Source organism: Centroberyx gerrardi, chromosome 15 (genome assembly GCF_048128805.1).
Source record: "Centroberyx gerrardi isolate f3 chromosome 15, fCenGer3.hap1.cur.20231027, whole genome shotgun sequence".
Taxonomy (NCBI): domain Eukaryota; kingdom Metazoa; phylum Chordata; class Actinopteri; order Beryciformes; family Berycidae; genus Centroberyx; species Centroberyx gerrardi.
The window spans coordinates 2,890,059-2,907,293 of NC_136011.1; the positions used below are offsets into that span (position 1 = coordinate 2,890,059).

Consider the following 17,235-nt stretch of genomic DNA (forward strand, 5'->3'; position numbering starts at 1 on the left):
GCCCCATATGATGAATACTACTGAACATCCAGATTATAAATAAAACCCCCAAATCACATTCTTAGATCTCCCACACTGCTTTTTCAGAGTATACAACATTTAATTGAGGATATGCCGTCCCCACTTGGCATGAACATATATTACACAATCAGCACACCTCACATAAAACCACCAGGTCACCAGCCCAGAATATGAAACTCAACATCAGTTTTTGTACCAGTTAGTATGTTTTGGATTATTTATACACACAAAACAATGACATACAGTACATGTCAGAAGGCTCACATGCCAACATGGGCACACGTACATGTACATGTTTGTGCATGTTTGCCATCAATTTCTGAATTACAAAACAAAAGCAAGAAATATATTAATATCCACAATATAGAATCCCTTATTTGACCAATATATTTCACCAAATTGTAAAATAAGAACAACAACAAAATCTAATAGAAGTAGCTGAGAGAGATTTTCAGAGGAGAATTTGGTGTATTAGCCCCTGTTCAGATTTGCAACTAATGTCTGCTGACTTAAGCTACAGCTAATTACCCCAAAGCAATAAAACACTGGGGAAGGTTGGCCAAGTTTCACATTTATGGACGAACTGTTTCCAGTTTGCTTGAACCAGAGGTTTATTAATTTATTTGTTATGGAAATTTGAAATTTAGTCTTACCCATTTCTTTACTGAAATCCAATACAGCTTTTCGTAACCCATTGACAAGTGTCTGAGAAAATAAAAGCCCTCTGTATATCACATGAAATATTCTGAATGCATCATTTCAACAACTTGGACATTACAGATGTCTTTGAATAAAAGCTCATTCAAAATCAACAACAAATTATTTGAAGTTTGGAGTTTTAGTTTTACAAATGTTTCTTTGAGGCAGAGCTGCTCTGGAGGCGGAAATAATCTCATTGGTTGAGTTAAACCTCAGTGGGCGGAGCCAAAGAACCACTGAGTTTTTTGGAGCGCAAGTTAGTTAACTGGCAAACTTGAATGGCAAAGAGGGAACTCTAGTCAAAGTACAAATAAAAATATAAATGCAATGACTTATTTTTTTAATTCATTCATGACCATGGCATTCATGATGTTGGACGGTCAGCAGCTAGCTAACTAGCTTACCTAGCGATAGGCTAGTATGGCTAGTTTGAACTTGGAAGGTCAGCTAGGCTAACTAGCTAACCTAGATAAATGAATGGCTAGTTCCCTTTTTTTTTCAGTTAGTATCAAGAGCACTAGGCTTCATAATATTAGCTTCTTCCTCTCTTACCTCTTGTCTTTTTCACTGGGCTTCAGTCTAATGTTACTTAGCCCAAAAAACGGTGGTTCTTTGGCTCCACCCATTGAGGTTTCAGTCAACCAATGAGATTATTTTGAGACAGACATAAACAATTCAAGATAAACATAAAATTGACAAAGCTCTAAAATAAATGCTGACAAATGCCATCGTGACAGATATTTCAAACCAGGAAAACACAGCCCACTCATTGGATTCTCTTACACTGTCATCCATTTTGGGGTCAAGAAAGCACTTCATATACTGAACTTGTACACAGCAGTTCCAGAGTACTGTAATGTTGTTGAGGAGATTTAGTTAAACATCTGTTTTCTGTTACAAAAATAACCAATACAAATTGTTATACAATAATTGCAACAAAGCACAATTTTAAGGCATGATAAAAACATTGTTATGCAAATGCTACACAACAAAAGGATGATCTCCTCTGACATGGCATCTGATTTTTTTTATATATTTTTTTTTTACTTGCCTGAGTGTGTCTGTTTAGAGATCACAACGGTCTTGACAGAGAAAAGAATCGGTGAACGAGTCAATATTTTCATTTTCTGCCCCGAGTCAAATAGGATTGTACAAAAGGGAGCGGTAAGATGGAAGGAAATGACACTTTTGGCCTCGTGAAAGCTCAGTCTCCAAGAATATATCAAGAGCCAACCAATCACATTAGCTGTGTCAAGTGTGTCAGTATGTAAATTAGGGTTAGACCGATTTATTGGGCTAATATTGGCCTTTTATTAAAAATGAGATATTGGCCAGTCAGTGTCATCCATCTTTGATATAATGGATATAATGCAGTGTGACTGATTACATATTTATTGTAGAATGGATCAATACTACACTGGTTGTCAATGGGAAGACAAGGGGTAAACGCTGAATAGTTATCATTTAAAAAAAAAAAAAAGTCATGAAAATGGTCAAATTTAAAGATAATGAATATCAGCATAAATATTGGCTATCGGCAACTTTAATCCAAAACTATGGGTATTGGCCTTCAATAACCCATATCAGTCGAACCGTAATGTGAATGTACATAAATTACTGGCCAGACTCTATCCTCTAAATCCCTATTCTCTTGCTCTGAAACACAATGCCTTGTTTCCAATCCCTAAAGCCACAGCCAGCCTGTGGCATCAACATTCTACGCCGTTTCCAGGGCCACAACTGCTAAGACAGGCCATTATTATTACTGTTAATAGTGGGAGTAATTTGGTGGTTATGGTTGGAGTGGTTTGAGGCAACCAAAGGGCCGGCTCTGCCTAAAGCTATATGAAACAGCAGACAGCATCTTAATTTAATTATATATATTTTTTACATAAATCGTGAAACAGTGGATTGTGCAACCGGATAGGCTCAACACCTCAGACAGTGTGATCCATCTGAGAGAAAAAAACAAACTGTACTGCAGATGTGATTGTTTGGTTTTCATCACAGTCAGTCCTTGTCTTGAATTGACTTGTAATGTTAATAGATGCTGTGGAAAAGATGAGCTTTTAAACCATCGTGTTATCCAACATGGAAAACATGATGATAGTCAATCAAATTTCCATTAACTCAGGTTCCAGGTTCAACCACAATTTGGCACTCAAGTTAAAAATCAATAAAGGAGGAATATCCAGCGATGCCCTTTTCACTCCATTGAAACAAGCGGAATCAGGACAAGATGTAGATTACTGCAATGGACTGATCATAGAAATGCCAGTTAATAAAATGTTTTACAGGTTAGTATGAACACACTCACAGAACTTACGGTTGGTTTAACACATGTTCAAATGGCTTCCCAAAAATGCACATGATTACATTTTTTTTTATCTTGATAATCTTGAACTTGGTGAACAAGTTAATGAATTGCGGTGATTTAGTAATGAATTTAGTAATAATGTAATAATTTTTCCTTTAAGTTTCTACCCATTCTAAAATGTTAGGCTGTGTTTTATGGACTTGGAATAAGACTTCTTTTCCAACAACAATATAATGAGTTGAAAAAGCTGAATCAAGGACTTATCCAAGTTGACCGCATAAATTCAATCTGATTCAAAGCAAAACAGAACATTTACAGATTTGACCTCAATTTACATTCATGCACTCTAATCTGTGGCCACCACCCATATTCAGACTTTTTCCTACAACTTTTGTTGCTGATAATTCGTAGCAGAATGACTTTAAGCGTGACAAACAGTTTTATCCAGGTAATTGCTTTAAATTCCAAATGCATTAAAAGCATGACTTATTAGACTTGATTTTTTTAAATGGAATCAAATGAGTGAAATCTGTCTGGGCCAGACAATATTGGTGGTTGACCAACTAACATGAGAGGATGCATGATAAAAAAGTGCAAATATTCTACTTAAACATCCAGTGCAATGATTTCAACTCAGCCAGGAAAAGTTTGTTGTTGATTTCTAACGCAATGAGCATCATATTTTTCAGTTTTTTATGGTTAGATGGTACAAAGCTTGAGTGGGAGCCGAACCTTCCACTGCAGGCCAATATTTCTATTTCTGGTGAACAAATATCCAGTGTTGGAACTTGGTCACCCAGCAACAATGGAGGCACAGAGATTTTGGCTAGTTTGGCTGGCCGGCTACTGTCTGACAGACTATGGGGAACCTCATTAAATATGCATACTGTCGACCAATCAGAGCATTCATTAAAACCCGGGCGTAAGTGACATCATTTACACCAGGAAGCAGATTGGAATTCTAAATCTGTTTGAGTCTGTTCACAACCAGAGGGAAAGATTTTCAAAGTGCATTAGTCAAATTTCCACAGTGCTGACAGTTATAATAATTTGGGTAACTTTACATTAAGGTCATTTGATAAATTATACCATGAAATTGAGAAATGCAATTCTCATTGCACTGGACCTTTAAGGGAAATATTCTATTTAGGGAATGGTGGTAGCCTAAGGCTGTAATCACATAGGATGGTATTTGAATGTGCCTGTGCCTTTTTTCCAGTTATCTTCAATGGTTTGGTCACAGCAGACACGTCTCCTCCAAACTATACACCTGACATTTCGGATGGGGCAAGATGAAGATATCTCAACTTTAGTTGTGCCACGCATTACATCAATGTGAATCAATGTGTGCCCTTGAAAGGCGCTCTAGGTGGAACCCTTGGGTGAGATGATAAAACTGTGGGTGCTCTGTTCTCTCTAGGAGGACATCATGTACCCACATCCTCCGTTTCAGAACGAGCTCCTCATCCTCCTTTTCAACAGCAAGCAGTTCTCTGGCTCATTTTTGTTTTTGAACATCACTATCCCCTTTGTTATTTCAATCAAACTTTGTATTGGAACCAAAATGATGTAAATCTCTTTGCGCCCTTTGAGCTCTTGCTCTCTGTGTTACCAGCGACGCTCACAGCTGAGCTTTTTGTTTTAACAGGACAAAAAAAGCCTCCTATCTGATCACAGCCTGGAGGTTAGAAGAGCAGGCTTGTGGCAGGAAAGTCACTGGTTTCAAATCAAATCCCAGGACTGATGGGGAATATCTGGGCGGGGAAAGTGAATGAGTCACATTCTCCTCTCCCTCAACAGCTACTGTCCAGTGGAGCTGCCAAGTGTCCAGCAGTAGAAGACTGCGGTTGTACTGGGCAGCTCCCAGTGGAAAACAGCAGATGATCTTGGTTGTACGGCCAACAGTTGTGCCGGGGAACTCCTTGGTGTGCATTCTCGTAACTGACATGAATGTGAAGCAGGACGGTGCTAAAAAAGAGCATACAGACCCAGCATATCTTCCCTGGATCTAAAAGAAACGACAGCATATCAGACATATGACAAAACAATATAATAACCTACTGCATTCTGGTAACGTCACTGTTAAAAGTATCGTGGATAGAGATTAAAACGGAGACTGTTAATGGCCAAGAGGTGAATTAAGACAGGTTTGTATTCAAGACAAACCAGCAAAGCACGCTCATCGCTGAGCATCCTCCCACTATCAAATAAAAACCCTGCTTTCTGACACATGGCGTCTCTTCCCACTGAGTAAGGCTGTCGGCTAAAAAAATAACAACTCTCAAGCAACGCGCTCGCAACCACAGGGCACGGAGAAGAACGACTTTGGTATGCTCCAGTACGAGACGCTAACAGGACACATAACAGTGAAGACTGAACGCAGGACATTCACGTGGAAACGGCTTGGCTGTTTTGTTTTCGTTGTCGTGGTGTTTTTTTCTTCGGTGTTCTTTTTTTTTGTACAACAAAATAGATCCTCTGAAGGGTTAACCTGCGTGGGCCGGCGTCCCGTTATTCGTAGTCGTCGTATTCTGGCTCCATGTCGTCGCCCTGGTAGTATGTTCCCTGTGTGGAGTACGACCTCGTCTTCATCGAACAGTTGGTGTCCATCAAAATGGCCTGAGAAGACAATTGAGACTGTTGATTCTACCGCCACAATGACATTAAACAGCCATGCAGAATAGCTTGTCATGTGTCAAAGTTCCTTGAATACAGTCTACAGTCTATGGGGAAAACAATCTGCGTGTGTCTTGAGTGATTCCTTTGATAAATACAAAATACAGTAAAGGTGCTACATGTAGCATTTTGTGTTTCTCTAAATTAAGACCACATTTCCCATAAACCCTGTTTCTTCCTGTCACAAAGAGGAGGTTGCACCTCGTCTCCTCTCCTGGCTCTGTTTGTTTTGAAGAGAAGAAGGATAAGAGCTGCTAAGAGCCAGAGGTGTGACCAAGTCAACTCTGCTCGAGTCCCAAGTCAGTCTCAAGTCTTGAGGCACAAGTCTCAAGTCAAGTCCCAAGTCTAAATGTAGATTACCAAGTCAAGTCCATGTCATTAATGTCAAGTCTAAATGTAGAACAGCAAGTCAAGTCAGAACAAACCAAGAGTCCAGTATCAATTTAATATCTTAAAGAAAACTAAATATCTAGGACTTTTCAATGCAATATGGTTTTAATAGGATAAAAACTTGGTAAGAGCATCATGAGTTTGATTTCTATAATCAGTTTCAACTTCAATAAATTCAATCATTCCATACAAATTCAGAAAACAGAATTTAAATTCAGTCGTCTGCTGGAACAAATCTCATCACTTTCAATCTAAGTCATTTACACAAACACAAGATCTTTTGTCAAGACTTTAGAAACCTTTTCAAGTCATCAAAGTACAAGTCAAAGTCAAGTCCCAAGTCACCAGAACCCAAGTCAAGTCAAGTCAAGTCTCAAGTCTTCTCTTCATGCATCAAGTCAAGTCTCAAGCAATTAAAACTGTGACTCGAGTCCCCACCTCTGCTAAGAGCCAATATGCATTCTGACCAGGTAGAGTAACATGAAGTTGAAACTGCAGTTAGAACAGTGAAACTAGAATAAAGTTGTGTATTACTTGCAAAGTACAAACTGTTTTGTGCCATAAAGCAATCCAGCAGATTGTAAAACACAGTGTAGAGGCCAGCAGAGGCTGCCAGTCTTCTCAGTGATGGCCCCTTTTATTGACGGTGATTATACTGATGTTTCAAAATTAATGTGTTAGTGATTTATTGATATTGAAATGCTACAGGTTGCACCTTTAATATATGTAAAAAGCTTTCAAAATTCATTAATGCAAATAAGGGCATTGATGTAGAAATTGGGACTGGATTGAGGTGGATGTCAACTGACAGGGGTGGAAACTTGTCAAACGCTGGAGGAGACAAGCAAATAGATATGGAGGGAAATGGCAGAGGAGGTGGATGGGAGTGAATGCAACAGGAAGCTAATGGACAAAGAGAGGTGATGGATGCTGGCAGATACAGGGTGGAGACAAGCAAATGGATATGGAGGCAGGCAAATGGAGTTGGTGGATGGGGGGTGGGGGTGGGGGGGGTGGGGGGTCAGGCAGATGCAGGAGGCGGCAGGGTGGAGGTTTGCATGCAGCCCATTGATGGTAAGGATGGTAATTCATCTGATTTCTCTTCCATTTAGTATAGCCTGCAAAACATGACACTGTGTTTCTGCGGGTGCATGTGGAAAATATAAAACTGCTTCATAAAAGTGATTATATGTAGCCTATATGTGGCTATAGTGTATTTATAGGTGCGTTTCTCACAATTTTCTCTTCTTGTCCTGGTGGATTCCTGAGGAAGAGGCAGAGAGGAGCAAAGAAAATGTCCACTACTCCAATAATGGTCATCAGCCAGGGGAAGCCAATACTCTCAGCTATGGACCCTCCAATAGATGGACCTAGAAGACAGCAGAAGACAGATCAGATACTGCTGCAACACAGCAGTTGTCTCAGTAAGAGGTTTCACACTTCCCACAATGTCTACAGAGAGGTTCAAGTGGTTGTTTGTTGCTAGTGTGATGAGGCTCTGGACTGAAGAAACACATTATGCCTCATGTACACTTCCCAGTGATTGCCATTTAGTGTATGCTGCTGTGTGTTACCAGCATATTCTAATCTGCATATGTGAGCAGCTTTCTCACTAAGTGTGGTTCAGTGTTTATGTTTTGCATCAGTTGTAGCGTTGCAGTGATGAAAGAATTTCACATTGTGGGATCATTTAAGGCTGTGTGCACACCAAGCATGTCAGGAGCGGTTTATTCAATCTCTGGAGTGTTTCCTCCTTCAGCTCAGTTCATTTGTCCAGGTGAGGCACCAAATAACGGCACTGAGACACCTGAAAATGTGGGTCTCTGTGGTGCGGTTTGTGAGGAGAAGGAGACAAATGTTGACATCTGATAGCTAGCAGTTCCTCATGCTTGGAAAGTCTAGTACAACAAAATGAAGGCAGTCTGGACTGGTGCTCATGTTCAGCTATTTCTTCATGTGTTCTTAAAGCTGGAATCCAGGACTTTTTTCCCAGCAATAAATAGTTATTTTATCATCTGGACCGTGGAGTCAGGTTAAACAATACCAATTGCTAGTATTACCATGGTTGGAGACAGAAATTTTTGACCAGGTAGGACAAAAGTCTGCTGTCAACTAACATTAGCCAACACAGGTTACTTGTGCTGGGTAGCCGAGTGCCGCTAGCTAGTTAGCATACTAGCCGACCCAAAGAGCTACCAGTGAAAATAATGTTTGGCCAACCTGACTGATATGCTAGCGGCACACACTGTAGGCCGCTGTTTCTGTCAAGTTGCAATACTAACACCATTATAAGCGATGTTGTTCCTATTTTTTTTTTTACAAAAGTTACAATCATTGAAAGTCAAATTAGCTGGTCTGGGGAAGCCATTTTTACAAGGGTAGTTTACTGGTGATTTGCTGGTCTGCTACGCCTCCACTCTGTCACTGCTGTTTAGGAGACACTTTTGGATTTCACTCAAGTTTTGATTCATTACTTTATGTGTGGAGAAGATTTCCCACCAGTGACCATGCCAACACCAGAATTTAGTTTGGACAAATAGGGTGAATCTACAGCTTCTCAGTTAGGGTTCTCTGTTGCAGCCCTACTTTGTGATTTAGGTTGATAAAACGGTTGTATTTTTACATAAAAATCTTGCCTAGGGCAGCTTTAACATACTCTTAGTTCCATAGTAAGGACAGAAATTATCTTAATGCTATGATGTTTCAAGGAAACTAGCCTTACAGTGGAAGGAATTATTTTGTAAAATTTGCTTTTTCTAATCTCATATTTTGTGGTTTGCTAAATTAAAATTTGTAGTTAAACCAAACACTCAAATCAAACACTTCAACTTAACAAAAAAAACAAAAAAAACAAAAAAAACAAAAAAACAGCCCAGGTACAGACAGTGTAGAGTGTAGGCTAATAAAGTTTATAGTTTCACTGCTTACCTAAAGCAAACCCCATGCAGAAAGCCACATCAGCAATGGCATACACACTTCCATAGACAGACACATGTCGCAGGTCCACCAGGTAACCCATTATAGGCATCATAGAGGAGTCCACCATGCCTGTAACACACCACAGTCAATATGGACAGTCTCTTGCAGTTTAGGTCTTAGGTACATTGAATGGCGAAGAGTTTATTTTGCACTAATATTATTTAGGTGCTGTTGTCTGTACAACGCAATATTAGATTCACTTACCAATGGCAAAACCAACTCCAAAGTTTGGAAGAATCAGACCATAGATATCACTGGCAAATGGAACCTAGCGTAAGGAGACAAATATCAGAGAAATATTAATTCATACATCCATTTTCACTTTTTGTTAAATTTAAATCTGTAGCCTGACATTATCTATCAAAACAACAGAAATTCAATACATGGGGGAATAAACAACAAATAGTGTCCATGGAGGAGAAGCTGGCTGCTTTTTGGTTTTAGTGTAGAAATCCTTGTGAACTCTGGTTCCCATTGGCAGAATGAGATTTGGAGCATAATAAGATAGAAGGATGGATGGAAAATAGATTTCCTGCTGCTAAGGATGCTGCAAGGCCAGAGGGAAAGAGTCACTGATTTGGACAATCTGGATGTTTTTGACCCTATAAATACTGAGGATATTGACATAATGTCTTGAGGCTTTAGTCATAGACGGAAAATAAGCATTTTACTACTTTGTTAACCTTTAAAAACTCCAAATAGTAATATCATGTACTCTCTCTTGGTCAATTTAAGCATGTAAAAATGTCTGACAAATTTAATATTTTGGTTTTTTGTGGCTGGGCCAAATTTGTATTTACAGACCAAACCACTAACCACTCAGAAATACTGTATGTTAGACTTATACACCCCATACCTCCTCTTTGGCATTCAACTTATTTTACATATCAGAGCTTTTGCTGCATCCACTGGTGTTTTTTTTCTGACCACTTAAATGAAAATGTGAAACGTATAACAAGATATACTGTATATCCTTTCCTTGCATTATGCGTGTGATTGAGTTTGAGTAATGCCTTTAACTTGCTTATCTGAATGGATCCCAGTAGCACCATACTTGCTGCCAAAGGTTGCTGGCTGCCCTTAGAGATTCTTATATGACCCAGCCTTCCAAGAACCCCCCTCCCTTCCTCTAGGGCTCACTAAATGTCAGATAAGGGCCTGCACAAATCCCACAGGTGACATACTGTATGAATCAACCATAACATAGTGGTGGAGTTGTCTCCCTTATACTTACACATATTACACTGACTCCTACCACAAACATCCCAATAAGAGCGCAAAGCCATCTGGAACACAAAGAAGAACTGGTCAGTGTTATCAATTACAACTCTGTTCCTCTGATTCACAGGGAGGTAATAGTATTAATTGTAGTAGTAGTAGTGGTAGTAGTAGTAGTAGTAGTAGTAGTAGTAGTAATAGTAGTAATTGTAGTAGTAGTAGTAGTAGTAGCAGCAGCAGCAGCAGCAGCAGCAGCGGTAGTAGTAGTAGTTGAAATATCAGCTTTGGAGGGCAAACAGCATGAGGAACATGTACAATCAAGGTTAACCCTCCATTATCAATAGGTGGTTCAATACCCTGTGGCTGCTAAATACAAACACATCACACACAGAGATTTGGCATCATGCCAGTCAAACATTCTCCTATCTTCTTTGTTTCAAGAATGTATTTACTAAGAGGCGCGTTAATTACTGCTGTGCACTGAAACTTTACAAGCACAGATTTCTCCAGTGTAGCGCCTGATTTAATAAGACCACTTATGTAAATCAAGTCAGTCCAATTTTCCAATTAGAATACCTGGAATACCTAGAATGTCTACCAATGTCTGTTATTAAGCCTCTGTTAAAGAAGAGTTGCCTGGATGCCTCTGTGATAAGTAATTACAGACCTATTTCCAATCTCCCTTTTATTAGTAAGATCCTGGAAAAAATTGTCTTCAACCAGTTTAACAACTATTTAATTTCAAATGCCCACTTTGACCATTTCCAATCCGGATTAGACCCCATCATAGTACTGAGACAGCCCTTATTAGAGTTGTGAATGATCTTCGTATGAACACAGATTCAGGCAAGCTTTCTATCCTTGTACTTCTGGATCTTAGTGCTGCATTTGACACTGTTGATCACACAATATTATTAGATAGACTAGAAAATTGGGTTGGACTCTCTGGCCCAGCCTTAAATTGGTTCAAGACCTACCTGCAAGGGAGGAACTACTTTGTGTCTATCGGTGACTTTGTCTCTGAAAGGGTCAGTATGACATGTGGAGTTCCACAGGGCTCAATCCTTGGCCCTCTTTTATTCAACCTCTACATGCTTCCACTAGGACATATCATACAGAAAAATAGCATTCATTACCACAATTATGCAGATGACACTCAGCTCTATATATCTCTTTCTTCAAGTGACTTTGGTCCTGTAGATTCTCTGATTCAGTGTATTGAGGAAATTAATGACTGGATGTGCCAAAACTTTCTTCAGCTAAATAAAGACAAAACAGAGGTCATTATCTTTGGCACTAAGGAAAAGAGGCAGACAATTAGGTCTCACCTTGACTCCCTGTCTCTCAAGAGTAAAGACCAAGCTAGGAATCTTGGTGTTATTATGGATGCCGATCTCAATTTTAACAACCATATCAATATCATTACAAGATCAGCTTTTTATCACCTTAAAAATATAGCCAAAGTAAGGGGTCTTATGTCAAAGCCTGATTTAGAAAAGCTGATACATGCATTCATTACCAGCAGGTTAGACTACTGCAGTGGTCTTTTCTCCGGTCTCCCCAAAAAAACTTTGGGGCGTTTACAGCTCATTCAGAATGCTGCTGCCAGAGTTCTGACTAAGACTAAGAAAACAGAACACATTACACCAGTTCTTAGATCACTGCATTGGCTTCCAGTGTGCCATAGAATTGATTTTAAAATCCTGCTGCTTGCCTATAAATGGCTTAGCTCCAAAATACATTTCTGACCTGTTCTTAGGATATGAGCCACCCAGACCTCTGAGGTCATCTGGGACCGGTCTGTTAGTTGTTCCCAGGGTGAAAACTAAATCAGGTGAAGCTGCTTTTAGTAATTATGCTCCCAATTACTGGAATAAACTTCCAGAAGCACTGAGATGTGCTCCCACTGTCAGCTCTTTTAAAAGTAGGCTCAAAACATTCCTTTTCTCTGTGGCCTTCCGCTAAATCATCTGTATGTAGATGTAACAGGTGTTATTATCTCTGTTATTTATTTCTTTTATTTCTTTTATGTGTGTTTTACCTATTTTATCTCTATCTCTATCTTTCTTTCTTTTCTTTCTTTTTTAATGTCATTTTAAATAGTTGTGGTCTGTGTATGTATTTTTTCTGTTTTATGTGAAGCACATTGCATTTGCCTTGTGTATGAAATGTGCTATATAAATAAAGTTTGCCTTGCCTTGCCTTGCCTTGCCTACCAGGTGAAGTGTATGACAAGCCGTTTTATTATTATTATTATTATTGTTATTAATAACAGTAACACTAATAATACGTTTTTATAAGGTTTTTAACATTTGTGGAATTAAATCCATTTAACAAAGGAGTCTTAACCTTCCGACATTTGTGGAATTAAATCCATTTAACAAAGGAGTCTTAACCTTCCGAAACCACAAAACATTGATACCATTCTAAGCAAACACATTATGAGCACACAGACATTTGCCCACTGTATCACCAAGACTTCAATAAAGCCTGCCTCACAAACACTAAAAACACTGAAAACTCATTTAGAGGAGCGGAAACAGATATCAAAGCCAGAGAGAGAGAGAGAGAGAGAGAGAGTAGATATAGATAAGAAGAATAGATAGGGAGACTGGTTAAGAAATTCAACAGCGGCGATAATTTCCCTCCCTACCTCCCCATCTTGTGCGCCAGCGTGCCGAAGATGTTGGTTCCAATAAGGTAGGAGATCGACGCTGGCAAGAAAGCGACGCCTGGGCCACAAACAGACACACAGACAGACAGAGAGAATTGTGGGATTGAAGGTGCGGGGAGGGTTTCCTAGATAAGCAGGATCGCTATCAGTGCCTCATCACTGGGCTGCCGTACGTCTTCCATTGTCTGTAATAAAGACTTGTGCTTTCCACCTGCCAGCATATGACACCCTAATATCCTGTTCAGCACTCATCCTTTTTATCTGACCCAGACTTTGTACACAACAGGCTGGATAAAAGAACTAATAACGCCGGAGGGAATGGGAAGCCTCCCTATCGATAGGATCCGCTGGGATGGGGGAGTGCAGTGTGTCAAGTCACTGAGCAAAAAGCAATGGCAAAGTCCCTGCAGCTAATATAAATGGATCAATATTATGGAAATAGCTTACATTTCTGGACACAAAGTGGACCAATGACTTGTGACTGACAAGATATTATTATTTGGTCAATGTGATGAATTTTTGTTTTTGTCAATTATCTGACCAAATTATCTCTCTAGCTTTGGGGCGATTTTTGATAATATCGGATATCGCGATATTTTGCGAATATCGTGATATTTCCGCCCTAGCGAATAAGAAATTTGATGTGATTTAGAAGAAATGAAATAAAATAATAAAAAAATTAAACAATTTTTTTTAATGTGATTTAGAAGAAATGAAATGAAAAAAAATCCAAGACGACCCACCGCCACTCGCGATAACATCGTATATCACAATATTTTGGCAGGACAACATCGCGATATCGCCCAAGCTTATATCTCTCCAATTCATATAGCATAGTCATTGTACTGTGTTTTTATTAATTGATACATGATTGCAAAACTCTGATGTTTTCAGAGTCACAGCTGCGCTATGGATTGGACAGAAAATTGGATTGGACAGAAAATTTGGCTTCATTGAAGCTAAGGTGCGGCATCATCACCACACCTTGCCGCTCCCAGTTGATGCCAGTTGTGGGTGAGTTTGTGCCTTTTCATCCACAGACACCTTGTAAACAGTCATTGGACAATGTCAAGAAATTGTTTTTTTCAAGAAATGTCAAGACATTTAATTTTCCCACCATTACACTGAAAGGGTATTTTTTGTAAAAAGTAACAAGTAAAACAGTCTTGTGTGCACATACATCTTTGTGTTTGTGTGTCAGTCAAGTCAGATGTATTGTAGAAAGCACTTTTAACAAACTGGCTCATTACAAATACAGTGTATGTGTGTGTGTGTGTGTGTGTGTCTATGCTTCTGTTTGTGTGTTCTAAAAAGCTTAATGAACATTTAGGTGCCATGAGGGCATACAGTATATGCATATTTGTGTGTCTGTGTGTGTGTGTGTCTGTGTGCGTGTGTGTGTGTTCTAGGCACTGAAAAGAGGTTTGTAAATACCTAGCTGCCATTTCCTGGCACACATGGTCTCCATCATCCAGATCGGCAGCGTCGGCTCCATCATGGCAATGGCCATATTTCCAAAACAAATGGCACCTGGGGAGGAAGATTGAGGATAAGTGGACACTGGGTCAATTATAGTCTCCATTTTTGTACTTTTGTCCTTTTGTGTCGCTCTTCCATCAGCTTTCCACCCTCTCCCACCCCACCCCCCACCCCTCCTCTCTCTCTCTATTACTCTCTTGTTCATCCCTCCTTGGCTCAAGGGCCCAATAATTGAGGTGGTGGGGAAGGCTCACTGACTCATAGATGCATTTTTCCCTCCCACACGGCACGTTTGTATTGCAATACTTGTTAGGACCTTCCATTGACTATACATTCATTCCCTAACCCTTAATCCCAACCTTAAAGCCACACTGAAATGACTGTTTCGCCTTTTTAGCTCATTCTAACTATCATACCATACACCTATTTGACAATTTATGACAAAAAAAGGACAAAAATATATATATTTTCTTGTGTTTTTATAGCAAAATCTCACTTTTACTTCCTGGAATACAGAAAATCTTAAGTGGTGACTTCATTATGTACCAGGAGGCGTACATCAAAATTCCATCAAATAAAATGCCTTCCTCTCCCTACCTGATCTCCCATTGGTTTACACTTTTGAATGATCTCTCTCCATGTTTTGTCCCGCCCCAATATCCTGTTTCAACAGGAAATACATCACATTAAGGAAGCAAGATGCTCTTAAAATATGGTTTCATTGTGACTTTAAATGACTACACTGACTTTTGGGGACTTTGGCCCATTGGTCACCTTACCCAATATCTGATGAGAAGATTGGCACCAAAATCATCTCTGTGGTCCTTTAACTCTCACCACTACATGCCTAACCTTAACCTTAACCTAAACCTAAACCTAGTCCTAATTCTAAACCCAAATCATAATACTAAACTATCCCCTATCTTCCTTTTCTTTCTATGCTTGTGAGGACATTTGGATCCTCATAAGTATAGAAATACAAAAACACACAAACACAGACACGCACTTTTTCATTCATCTAAACATCAACATTTATCAATCTGACATAAGGTTCTACTATTTCTGTCTCTCTCTCTCTCTCTCTCTCTCTCTCTCTCTGACGCACACACACACACACACACACACACACACTTACAGACGCAGAGTGACATATGCACGCTCACACAACCTATTCTGATGCGGAGATGACCCTTTTTAACATGCGGTGCTCACCTCGCAAGCCAATTGCGAGCTGTAATTCTGCTCTTAACCCAGAAATCAATGGCTGGCTCTGTGTTTGTGTTTGGCTGCCATGTCCCGGCTCAATAGACAAAAACAGCCAGAGCGAAATACAATTTTAGCCCAAGATCTCAGTCAATTTCTCTCACCGCTCTTTGCTCAGCGCCACTTAAAAGAGGCAATGTGCCACAGGTGCTGCTCCAGGCTGAGGTGACAACGTGTTTCCTCAGATTCACCTCCCTGCTTTTGTTTTCTTACCGGCTGCAATTAGAATGTATGGATCCTTCATGAGCGTCAACAGCGGGGTCCCCTTCTGACTCTGTGTAAAACAAGAGGTGCAATGATATAATAGTCAAGTCAAGTGCAAATAGGTTACAGCTCTCAACCAAGAGCCAGTTTCTGGAAGAAATAGCTTTCAATTCTCAATCCAATTCACCATGTGAAAAAGCATTTTTTAGACTTCTTCTATGTTTGCACACACTGCCAATGCCACCATCACCATAACCACCATATGGGTTTTTGAAGGCCGATATCTATATTTTTAGACTGAAGTCACCTATGAAGTCACACATCCTTAAATTTTTCCATTTTTATATCCAAAAATGACAAGTATTCAGTGTTTTCCCCCAGAATTGTATTCTTGTCAGACTGGAAAAGCCTCTGAAACAGCATTTAGACCACCATGGGACACTAAAACTCTCCAGTGAAACTGAATTAGATTCTTTTAGTGTTAGCAGCTCTTTAAGGCAGGGTGACCCACCTCACGTATTCAGTGGTAAGGGAAAGTCTCGGATACATTAGGCCTTTGAATGAACAATTAATTTTTAAGTTTTTCTGTAGCTGTGGTCAGAGAGGAACCTCCATCATATCAGAGGTGGACGACACTGACTGTTCGATATCTGATGTTTAATAAAAGCCCAATATCCGCCTTATCAATTGCCAAACCTATATATCGATGTAACACTACACTTAACTTAAACCCAGCTGAATCCTCCGTGCAAATGAAACGTCTTATGCACCTTGCTCTTCCATAGACCGCCACTATTAGGTCTTTCCGCAAGTCTTCGTCAACCCCAATTAAATTTTTTAAGCGGGCCCCTGGGAAACGTGGACGCTTTTGTTTGAGAATGACTGAGATGAGTGGCAACTAGAAAGGTGATAGAATCTGCTAATGACCAGAAAAAGATTCTCCTGTTGGCTTGCCTTCCATTTGCGTTTCTGTATCTGCTCTAATATTGGCTCATGTCATCCTGCAAAGAAGCAACTGAGCATTCTCCCCCTCTCTGTTAGAGAAGAGTCCTAATTAATTTCAATGATTCTGTCTGTCAATGAGTTCACTCTCTCTTTAAGCCTGATGATCATATAACCATGTTGCTACATCTATACATTATCTTTGAATTTCAGACATTTCAGTAGAATAAGCAATTCAGCTATAAAACAAACAGAATAATTCCCAGATCTCCAACATTACAAGCGACCAATAGTAAAGAGGTCAAAGGTCAGAGGTCACAACAACTGCACAAGAGATGTAACAAAGTATTCCTTTGACTCTAGAATAATCATG

The 17,235-nt window shown here is 39.6% G+C and overlaps 1 protein-coding gene across 1 annotated transcript in view; it reads right to left on the reverse strand.

The window, feature by feature from the left end:
* Positions 1-3,390: 3,390 nt before the first annotated feature.
* The window catches only part of slc18a2 (solute carrier family 18 member 2), a 32,360-nt gene continuing 18,515 nt past the window's right edge, over positions 3,391-17,235 (reverse strand). The window contains exons 8-15 of the mRNA XM_071901916.2: positions 15,930-15,990; positions 14,409-14,504; positions 12,954-13,032; positions 10,317-10,368; positions 9,287-9,350; positions 9,032-9,151; positions 7,340-7,473; positions 3,391-5,656 (exon numbers count right to left, since the gene is read on the reverse strand). Of these exons, the coding sequence (XP_071758017.1) occupies positions 5,549-5,656; positions 7,340-7,473; positions 9,032-9,151; positions 9,287-9,350; positions 10,317-10,368; positions 12,954-13,032; positions 14,409-14,504; positions 15,930-15,990 (714 nt within the window). The 3' untranslated portion in view covers positions 3,391-5,548. The remainder of the gene's footprint in view (positions 5,657-7,339; positions 7,474-9,031; positions 9,152-9,286; positions 9,351-10,316; positions 10,369-12,953; positions 13,033-14,408; positions 14,505-15,929; positions 15,991-17,235) is intronic.